We start from the raw sequence: 10,582 nt of genomic DNA, 5'->3' as shown, positions 1-10,582 counted from the left end.
TACACATTACAGATTACACATTACAGATTACACATTACACATTACACATTACACATTACACATTACACATTACACATTACACATTACACATTACAGATTACAGATTACACATTACACATTACAGATTACACATTACAGATTACACATTACACATTACACATTACAGATTACACATTACAGATTACACATTACAGATTACACATTACATTACAGATTACAGATTACAGATTACAGATTACACATTACAGATTACACATTACAGATTACACATTACACATTACAGATTACAGATTACACATTACAGATTACAGATTACACATTACAGATTACACATTACACATTACACAGTTACACATTTACACATTACAGATTGATTTACGATTACACATACATTACACATTACAGATTACACACATTACACATTACAGATTACACATTACAGATTACACCACATTAGATTTTAGTTACACATGGTTTTAGTCCTGGTTTTAGTTCCTGTTTAGACCTGGTTTAGTCCTGGTTTAGTTCCTGGGTTTAGTTAGACCTGGTTTAGTCCTGGTTTAGTCCTGTTTAGTCCTTTTAGAGTCCTGGTTTAGTTCTGGTTTAGTTCTGGTTTAGTCCTGGTTTAGACCTTAGTTCTGTTTAGTTTTAGTTCTGGTTTAGTTAGTTTCTGGTTTTAGTCCTGGTTTTAGTTCTGGTTAGTTTCTGGTTTAGTCCTGGTTTAGTCTAGTTCTGGGTTTAGACCTGGTTTAGTCCTGGTTTAGACCTGGTTTAGTCCTGGTCTAGTTCTGGGTTTAGACCTGGTTTAGGCCTGGTTTAGTCCTGGCTTTAGTCCTGGTTTTAGTCCTTGTTTAGTCCTTGTTTAGTCCTGGTTTAGACCTGGTTTAGACCTGGTTTAGTCCTGGTTTAGACCTGGTTTAGTCCTGGTTTAGTCCCTGGTTTAGTCCTGGTTTAGACCTCCCCTGGTTTTAGTTTACCTGGTTTTAGACCTGGTTTAGACCTGGTTTAGACCTGGTTTTTAGACCTGGTTTAGACCTGGTTTAGACCTGGTTTAGACCTGGTTTAGACCTGGTTTAGACCTAGTCCTGGTTTAGACCTGGTTTAGTCCTGGTTTAGACCTGGTTTAGACCTCCCTGGTTTAGACCTCCTGGTTTAGACCTAGTTTAGTTTTTAGACCTGGTTTAGTCCTGGTTTAGACCTGGTTTAGACCTGGTTTTAGACCTGGTTTAGACCTTTAGTGGTTTTAGACCTGGTTTAGTCCTGGTTAGACCTGGTTTAGACCTGGTTTAGACCTGGTTTAGACCTGGTTTAGTCCTGGTTTAGACCCTGGTTTAGTCCTGGTTTAGACCTGGTTTAGAGACCTGGTTTAGACCTGGTTTAGACCTGGTTTAGACCTGGTTTAGTGGTTTAGTCCTAGTGTTTAGTCCTGGTTTAGACCTGGTTAGACCTCCTGGTTTAGACCTGGTTTAGTGGTTTAGACCTGGTTTAGTGGTTTAGACCTGTTTTAGACCTGGTTTAGAGACCTGGTTTAGACCTGGTTTAGACCTAGACCTGAGTGTAATCCTGGTTTAGTACTCTGATTACTCTGATTTAGAACCTGGTTTAGACCTGTTTAGTCCCTGATTATGAGTCTTCCCACAATATGGCAGCGTGAGGTTCGTACCGTGAAAGTGTAAACATGACAAAACAAAAGTGAAAATGAAGTGCAAGTCTGAACAACCAACTGCTGCGTCATCAGACCAACTCTTCTTAAAGTCAGTAAAATAACAAAATTATACCTTTTCAGTAGTAAAGAGTAAAAACTATTAAAATGAACCAGCAGCATGTGATGGGACAAAAAACTCAAGTCAATGAAAGAATTACAAGTTTCTTTGCTTAAATTGTCTGTTTTGGTGCAAAAACAGCTAAAAAGCAAAGAGAACTACATAGACCATGATGCTTTGCTCTGTTTCAGTCCAATCTAAATGCTGAAATAAGGTTAGGAAGAACTTTTAAATCACGCTTAACTTTGTCAGTTCAGATTTCAGGGTTTTTGTTGATTCTTTTTTAATGTGAACTTTGACCTGAATCCTGTCGTACGACGGAGTTTAAGGGTCAGATTAAAAAAAACAAAAAAACATGCTGGCCTTACGAGAATAAAGTCGTTACATTTCGACATTACAGTTGTAATATTATGAGAATAAAGTTATAATATCACGAGAATGAAGTCGTAATAAAATCAAAGTCAAAGTGAAAAACGCGGCAGAAGAAGAACTTTGTTTTTCAATATAAAACCAAAAATAAGAAAACGAAAAAAAACAACAATAATTTCTTCATTATTTGCACCTCCGGACTGAACCAGAACTGAACCAGGACTAAACAAAGTCCAAGACCAGATCGGGACTGAGACCAGGACTTAGACAAGGACTGAGTCCGGGACCAAGACTGAGACCAGGATCAGACAAGAACTGAGACCAGGATTGAGACCAGGAACAGGACCAGGACTGAGACTGGGACTGAGACCGGGACCAGACCAGGACTGAAAACGGTTCAGTCCTGGTTCAGTCCTGGTTCAGTCCTGGTTCGTCCTGGTTCAGTCCTGGTTCAGTCCGTATGCGGCGCAATATTCCCTCATCGCATTTTAATGTGACGGAAACGCCGTTTCCCATTTCCGTCACTTAAACCAGGACTGAACCGTTTTCAGTCCTGGTCTGGTCCTGGTCTCAATCCTGGTCTTTCTGGTTTGGTTCCAGACCTGGTTCAGTCCTGGTTCAGTCCTGGTTCAGTCGATTGAACGAATGATACACAGATTCTTCTCCTTTACAAAATGCTCCATATTCTCCATTCTCCACGAGCAGCCGATTTTCTCCTAATATTACCACTTTATTTTCTTAAGTTTATGACTTTATTCTCGTAAAAGTACGACTTTTTCTGGCTTCGACTTTATTCTCATAATATTACAACTTTAATGTCCAAATGTTACGACTTTATTCTCGTAGTGCCAGCATGTTTTTTAATCTGACCCTTATACTCCGTCGTACTGTCGTTAAAACACAAATAGAATCACAATGTCAGATTGTAAAAACGTGAAAAACAGAAGTAGCTGTAAACGTTTTAAAAAGGTTGCAGTGGTGCAAAGTTCTTCTGTCTTACCTTACGCAATCAGAACATCCTGATTATTCACCGCAATGAGTTTATAAGCACTTTTCCAAACTTTCACGGACCACAGCTGACCACTAGCATGCCAACAGTGCAATTCCTGATTCTCTGACAATAAAACATAATGCAGACGGTTCACAGTGGACTTATTTTGAAACGTTTATACAATAAATCTGAACTGGATTAAGATGTTTTAAACAAATACATGAAAAAACATTTAGTAGCACTTTTAGTTTCACTTTCACTTTCAGTTTCACTTTTAATTTGTTTTGTTTTGTTTTGTTTTTCTGTTACAGACACGGAGAAGACATGATCGTGACGCCGTTCGCTCAGGTCAGTCACGGAACGCACCAACCTGGAAAATGTTTTAAAACAATGAAAATAAATAAAATAACATAAATAACACAATGAAATCTCTTGATAAACGTTGTTTCTGTGGTGACAGTAGTTTTCTGTGTGGCTCGTGTAGGTTCTGGCCAGTCTTCGCACGGTCAGGAGTAACTTCGCGGCGTTGACACATCTCCAGGACCGAGTGGGAAACAAGTAAAAAAAACATTTTATAATTAAAAATAAAACATTGAAAGAAAAAAGTCACACGATCAGAGCTGTTTTCTGTAATTTTTTGAGTGTGATTAAAGTGAAATGTGTTTGTTTGGTGCAGGAGAGCTCCCTGCAGCAGCCAACCGCCTCTGTGCAAACCCTGCCTCTCAGGTCCGTCTCTGTGGGTTTGGGGTTTAAAAAACACACAAAAACACACACACAATCTAACAAAGAGACAAAAACACGCACATAAACCAGTCCAGAGTTGAAAAACACGCACACAAACCAACACAGAGACAAAAAACACACAAAATCAAACAAATCTGTGTCACTGAATCTAAAAACAAGTGAAATGTTTCAGGGAAAACTCTGGTAAATGAGTTGTGGCTTCTTCTTTTAAACATTTATTGTCTAAATTTAAGATTTTCTCTTGAGTTGAATCATGGAACAAATAAATGTGACAATTTTTGGGATTACAGAACCAATTCAGAACAAATAAGTAAATAATAAATCTGAAAATAAGATGAAGAACCTGATATAAGTTTTAAAATCTTGGCCACATCAGAGAAATTTAGGTGGTAGAAACAGACGAGTTTCATTGTTGACAAAAGTGCGAGTTTCATGCTGGGAATTATTTTGGTCAGCGGCAAGAAACACTAATTCAACATGACGGACGGAGCGAGAAAACACGTAAAGCACAGGTGTCAAACATGCGGCCCGGGGGCTGGATCCGGCCCTCCAAGTCCTTTAATCTGGCCCTCGGCTGATTTTCTACTAAAATATTTTAATGATATTTTCTATTAAAATCTTGTTAATTTTCTGTGGTGTTTATCACAGCAGCGTCTCCAGCGTCTCTGTACGTGGCCCCTCCCACCAGAGCAGCACAAATGAAGACTTGTCTCTTTCCAAACGCTCTTAAAGGACGATCGTTTTGACTGTTGACCGTGACACCCTCATCAGAAAAATGTCCAACATGAGAAAAGTGGAGCCGAGTGCAGGATTTTACAACAAAAATGGACTTATTCCTGTTTACAGACAAGTTCATGTTCAAACTTTGTGTTGAAATTGTATTTTTCTTAAAGTTTCAGGTTGTTCATAATATTATAATATTTTGTAAAAGAAAGAGTTCATCAATTAAAAAAGATTTCTGTAATAGATTTGTGTTTCTCTGCACAAATATTTGAACTTATTGTTATTTTTGGGGTTTATATGACATGAGTTTTCTGATCCGGACACTTTGGATCAAAATCGGTTGGACACGACGCCCGGAACAAAATGAGTTTGACACTCCTGACGTAAAGGGTATTGATCCCGGTTATTTCTCCAGTCTAACGGCAGACGACCCAAGACCATTTGACCAGAAATTGGTCATAAGCATCGACAGACGACAAATCACCCTTTTCAACCCCGACAGAGTCTGGACCAAACCAAACTTCTGGTCAGAATCTCCAACTCCCTGGACAAATATTCACTTGGGCGACATCCACAATGACTTGGTGAAACTCCTGGGCCATTCACAGCAGAAAAGATGAAAACCTCCAAGAGTCTGGATGTGTTGTTGAACTTGTTGAGTCCACGGTTTGTTAGGATCTTCTACGTTTGCTCTGCGGATGTTTGAAAGTCGTTTAATTCACCGTTAGTGGTTCTTTTCACTCAGAATACGACAAAGACATTTTCCTTCTTCCGTGTTTCTATTTGTGCATCTGATAATGCAGCAGGAATTTACCATTATCAAGGATAAATACGCGAGGTTACACACTGTGTTTGACGCTACTGTGTTTCTTGCCTCCGACCAAAATATTTCCCAGCAGCAACGCGGGTTTTTAATAACAATGACGTCAGCTCAAACTCGCCTGTAGAAGGTAGAAGTTTGTGGTTTGTTCATAAACTTTTAGTAAGAATTTCACTCAGTTTTATAAATGAGAGTCCTGATCTAGTCCAGACCAGATTTATTTCCGGGTTTAGTCCCAGTTTAGTGTCAGTGTTGATGTTTTAAATGTGTTCATCCAGAGTTTTTGTTTGTTTTTGCCCTTGATCAGATGTTTCATTTTGATGTAATTTCAGCCGTTTCCTCTCTGGACTTCATCAAATAGTTCAAATAGTAAAATTCCTCAGTCGTCCAGGTAGAATCTATGGCAAAGGAGAAATTCAATTTGTAAACTTGACAAAAAGTTTCCAGAATGTTTCTCAGCTCATCCAAACTGCTTCTTCAGTCCTGCTCAGTGCAGTGATCGCCCCCTTCAGGCAGATACAAGGAAGTGTCACCAGTGTCTGAGCAGAACTGAAACTTGGATGAACTGAGAAACATTTTCAATCAAAATAAACTTTTGTCCAGTTAATGAAAACATTCAGATTCTGCAACAAACAGCAACAAAAACACATTTTGAAAGAGATTTTTATAACTTTTATTGCATGTTGTGTTTATTGTTCTACTGAATGAGTGAGTGTGTGTTTATTTTTTCTTGGATCATTTTCACATTTATCCATTAAAAAAGTTGTGTTTTTGTTTGTTCAGAGGAGCCGTGTCAGAAGTTGGCCATGGAGACTCTGGAGGAGCTGGACTGGTGCTTAGACCAACTGGAGACGCTACAGACCAGACACTCTGTCAGCGAGATGGCCTCCAACAAGGTACTCACATCAACAGGGTACTCACTCAAACTCTTTCACTCTAACAGGGTACTCACTCTAACTCTTTCACTCTAACAGGGTACTCACAACAGCAGGGTACTCACTATCACGGGATACTCACATTAACCCGGTTCATAATAAAGACCAGTCCTCACAACAAAAGGGTCATAGTTGTAGTTGGAGGTCGGGGCCTGTGCGTCTCTGACAAAGAAAGAAATGTCCAAACTTCTGATCCACTTTTTGAAGCTTTTATGAAAATCATTCATTTATTTCTTCTGAAAGAAAAGAGGCTGAACTTTGCTCTAGTTTTTGTTTCATGTTACAGAAAACCAGAACCAGACAACAAATGTGCAGAAACTCTCATCTGTCATCTTTTTCTTTTTAAATTATATTATTATTTCATGAGAATTTATTAGATTGGGTCAGGTCCAAACCAGGTCCAAACTTGGTTTAAACTAGGTCTAAATCAGGTCCAAACGTGGTCCAAACCAGGTCCAAACTTGGTCTAAACCAGGTCTAAACTAGATCTAAACCAGGTCTAAACCAGGTCTAAACTTGGTCTAAACCAGGTCTAAACCAGGTCTAAACTTGGTCTAAACCAGGTCTAAACCAGGTCTAAACTTGGTCTAAACCAGGTCTAAACTTGGTCTAAACCAGGTCTAAACCAGGTCTAAACTTGGTCTAAACCAGGTCTAAACCAGGTCCAAATTTGGTCTAAACCAGGTCTAAACTTGGTCTAAACCAGGTCTAAACCAGGTCTAAACTTGGTCTAAACCAGGTCTAAACTTGGTCTAAACCAGGTCTAAACTTGGTCTAAACCAGGTCTAAACCAGGTCTAAACTTGGTCTAAACCAGGTCTAAACCAGGTCTAAACTTGGTCTAAACCAGGTCTAAACCAGGTCTAAACTTGGTCTAAACTAGATCTAAACCAGGTCCAAACTTGGTCTAAATTAGGTCTAAACCAGGTCCAAATTTGGTCTAAACCAGGTCCAAATTTGGTCTAAACCAGGTCTAAATCAGGTCTAAACCAGGTCTAAATGTTGTCCAAACCAGGACTAAACCAAATTTTAAACTAAATTATAATATTATTTCTTGATAATTTATTAGATTTTTATTTATTTTTTTAATCTTTCCTCTTCTTTCCTTCACATTTCCACCTTGAGTCTTGAGTTTTGTGTTTTCCTCGTGTGAAAATCGAGCTCCCGACACTGAAAGAGTTAAACCTGCTCTGTCCCGCCCCTCTGCCTCCTCTCGGCCAATCACGGCGCAGTCTCCGCTCCAGCCCCCGTCACGCTGCGAGCTGATTGGCCGCAGAGGAGACACACACACACACACACACACACACACAGACCGGGTCGGGTCGGGGGGGGGCGGCGTTCCCTCACAGAATTCCAATGTGTGTTATTCCGGCCGTTGTGCTCCGACTCCACGAGCACGCGTCTGTTTCTGTCTCTTCTGACGGGATTTAGACATTTATAGTGTTTTTTTTTTTTTTTTCCTCTGAGTTTTAAAAGTGTTGCCATGGTTACGTCACTATGCCTCATCTGGCCTTTTGGGCGCCTTTCCGGATCCGACAGGTGAGTGTTTCTCGGAGCGTGAGGGAAAGGTGAGGGACAGAAAACCGGAAATAAACCTGCAGTTTGTGGAGCTGGAACTGGGACCTAACCAGGTCTAAACCAGATCCAAACATGGTCTAAACCAGATCCAAACATGGTCTAAACCAGGTCTAAAAAAAAAGGTCTAAACCAGGGCCAAAACAGATCTAAATTAGGTCTAAACAAGGTTAAAATTTGGTCTAAACCAGGTCCAAATGTGGTCTAAATTAGGCCTAAACTTTGTCTAAGCCAAGTCCAAACTAGGTCCAAACTAGGTTTAAACCAGGTCCAAAGTTGGTCTAAACCATTTCTAAATCAAGTCCAAACCAGGTCCAAAGTTGGTCTAAACCAGGTCTAAACCAGGTCTAAATCAGGTCCAAAATTGGTCTAAACCAGGTCTAAACCAGGTCCAAATTTGGTCTAAACCAGGTCTAAATTGGGTCCAAACCAGATCTTAATCAGGTCTAAACCAGGTCCAAAACAGGTCTAAACTAGGTCCAAAGTTGGTCCAAACCATGTCTAAACCAGGTCTAAACCAGGTCTAAACCAGGTCTAAACCAGGTCTAAACCAGGCTCAAATGTGGTCTAAACTTGATCTGAACCAGGTCTAAGTTAGGTCCAAATCAGGTCTAAACTTGGTCTAAACGGGACTTAGAAAAATGGAATCAAAATTGCAGGAGCTGAAATTGTTCAGTTATAACAATTGTTTATAATGTCTCCCGTGTGTGTCAGGGGCCCTCGTGTGTGTCAGGGGCCCTCCCGTGTGTGTGTGTCAGGGGCCCTCCTTGTGTGTGTCAGGTGCCCTCGTGTGTGTCGGGGCCCTCGTGTGTGTGTCAGGGCCCTCGTGTGTGTCAGGTGCCCTCCCGTGTGTGTGTGTCAGGGGCCCTCGTGTGTGTCAGGTGCCCTCCCCGTGTGTGTGTCAGGGGCCCTCGTGTGTGTCAGGTGCCCTCCCATGTGTGTCAGGTGCCCTCGTGTGTGTCAGGTGCCCTCGTGTGTGTCAGGTGTGTGTGTCAGGTGCCCTCGTGTGTGTCAGGTGCTCTCGTGTGTGTCAGGGGCCCTCGTGTGTGTCAGGTGCCCTCCCGTGTGTGTGTGTCAGGGGCCCTGGTGTGTGTCAGGTGCCCTCTCGTGTGTGTCAGGGGCCCTGGTGTGTGTCAGGTGCCCTCGTGTGTGTCAGGTGCCCTCGTGTGTGTCAGTGTGGTGCCCTCAGTGTGTGTGTGTCAGGTGCCTGTGTGTGTCAGGTGCCCTCGTGTGTGTCAGGGGTGCCCTGGTGTGTGTCAGGTGCCCTCCCGCATGTGTGTCAGGTGCCCTCATGTGTGTCAGGTGCCTCTCCGTGTGTGTTGTGTCAGGTACCCTTGTGTGTGTCAGGTGTGTGTCCCTCGTGTGTGTCAGGTGCCCTCCGTGTGTGTCAGGTGCCTCCTGTGTGTGTCAGGGGCCTCGTGTGTGTCAGTGTGCCCTCCCGTGTGTGTGTGTCAGGTGCCCTCGGTGTGTGTCAGGTGCCCTCGTGTGTGTCAGGGTGCCCTCGTGTGTGTCAGGTGCCCTCCCCGTGTGTGTCAGGGGCCTCGTGTGTGTCAGGTGCCCTCCCCATGTGTGTCAGGTGCCCTCGTGTGCGTCAGGTGCCCTCGTGTGTGTCAGGTGCCCTCGTGTGTGTCAGTGTGTGTCAGGTGCTCTCGTGTGTGTTCAGGTGCCTCGTGTGTGTCAGGTGCCCCGTGTGTGTGTGTCAGGTGCCCTCCGTGTGTGTCAGTGTCCTCCGTGTGTGTGTGTCAGGTGCCTCTGTGTGTGTCAGGTGCCCTCGTGTGTGTCAGTGTGTGTGTGTCAGGGCCCTCGTGTGCTAGGTGTGTGTGTGTCAGGTGCCCTCCCTGTGTGTGTGTGTGTCAGGTGCCCTCGTGTGTGTTCAGGTGCCCTCGTGTGTGTGTGTGTGTCAGGTCCAGTGTGTGTCAGGTGCCCTCGTGTGTGTCAGGTGCCTCCTCCGTGTGTGTGTCAGTGTGTGTCAGGTGCCCTCAGTGTGTGTCAGGTGCCCTCCTCGTGTGTGTCAGGTGCCCTCCCGTGTGTCAGTGCCCTCAGTGTGTCAGGTGCCCTCGTGTGTGTCAGGTGCCCTCTCGTGTGTGTCGTGTGTGTCAGGGGTGTGTGTCAGGGCCTCGTGTGTGTCAGGTGCCTCCCGTGTGTGTCAGGGGCCCTCGTGTGTGTGTCAGGTGCAGGCCCTCGTGTGTGTGTCAGGGGCCCTCGTGTGTGTCAGGGGCCCTCGTGTGTGTGTCAGGTGCCCTCGTGTGTGTGTCGGGGCCCTCGTGTGTGTGTCAGGTGCCCTCTCGTGTGTGTCAGGGGCCCTGGTGTGTGTCAGGGGCCCTCGTGCGTCTCCATGTTTGTGTTTATTTTGCGTTCGGTCTTTAAAATAACTCGGTCACACTTCGGTTTATCATCCAGAGCCCAGATTATTTTTAGACGCAGTTATGGAAAGAACGAAGATAAGACTCGAGCTTCAGATGTCTGCGGGAAAAAGGTTACACAAACACACCTCAGGTCGTCTCCAAACACCTCAGGTCATCTCCACCGTGGACTACAGACCACAAACTCACCTCAGGTCACTCACCATCAGGTCACCTCCAGAGTCATCTCAGGTCATCTCCACCGTGGACTACAGAACCACAAACTCACCTCAGGTCATCTCCAGACAACTCAGGTCATCT

At 43.5% G+C, this 10,582-nt stretch overlaps 1 protein-coding gene across 1 annotated transcript in view; it reads left to right on the top strand.

The window, feature by feature from the left end:
• The first annotated feature begins 3,413 nt into the window (after nt 1-3,413).
• LOC110167870 (cAMP-specific 3',5'-cyclic phosphodiesterase 4D-like) overlaps nt 3,414-10,582 on the top strand; it is a 32,952-nt gene continuing 25,783 nt past the window's right edge. Inside the window, exons 1-4 of the mRNA XM_055164814.1 lie at nt 3,414-3,471; nt 3,608-3,681; nt 3,800-3,849; nt 6,194-6,306. Coding sequence (XP_055020789.1) covers nt 3,448-3,471; nt 3,608-3,681; nt 3,800-3,849; nt 6,194-6,306 — 261 coding nt within the window. The 5' untranslated portion in view covers nt 3,414-3,447. The remainder of the gene's footprint in view (nt 3,472-3,607; nt 3,682-3,799; nt 3,850-6,193; nt 6,307-10,582) is intronic.

This window comes from Boleophthalmus pectinirostris, unplaced genomic scaffold (genome assembly GCF_026225935.1).
Source record: "Boleophthalmus pectinirostris isolate CB_2022bp ecotype Guang Dong unplaced genomic scaffold, ASM2622593v1 HiC_scaffold_7, whole genome shotgun sequence".
NCBI lineage: Eukaryota > Metazoa > Chordata > Actinopteri > Gobiiformes > Gobiidae > Boleophthalmus > Boleophthalmus pectinirostris.
The sequence above is the reverse complement of the archived record's forward strand: the minus strand, read 5'-3'. Positions and strand labels throughout refer to the sequence as shown.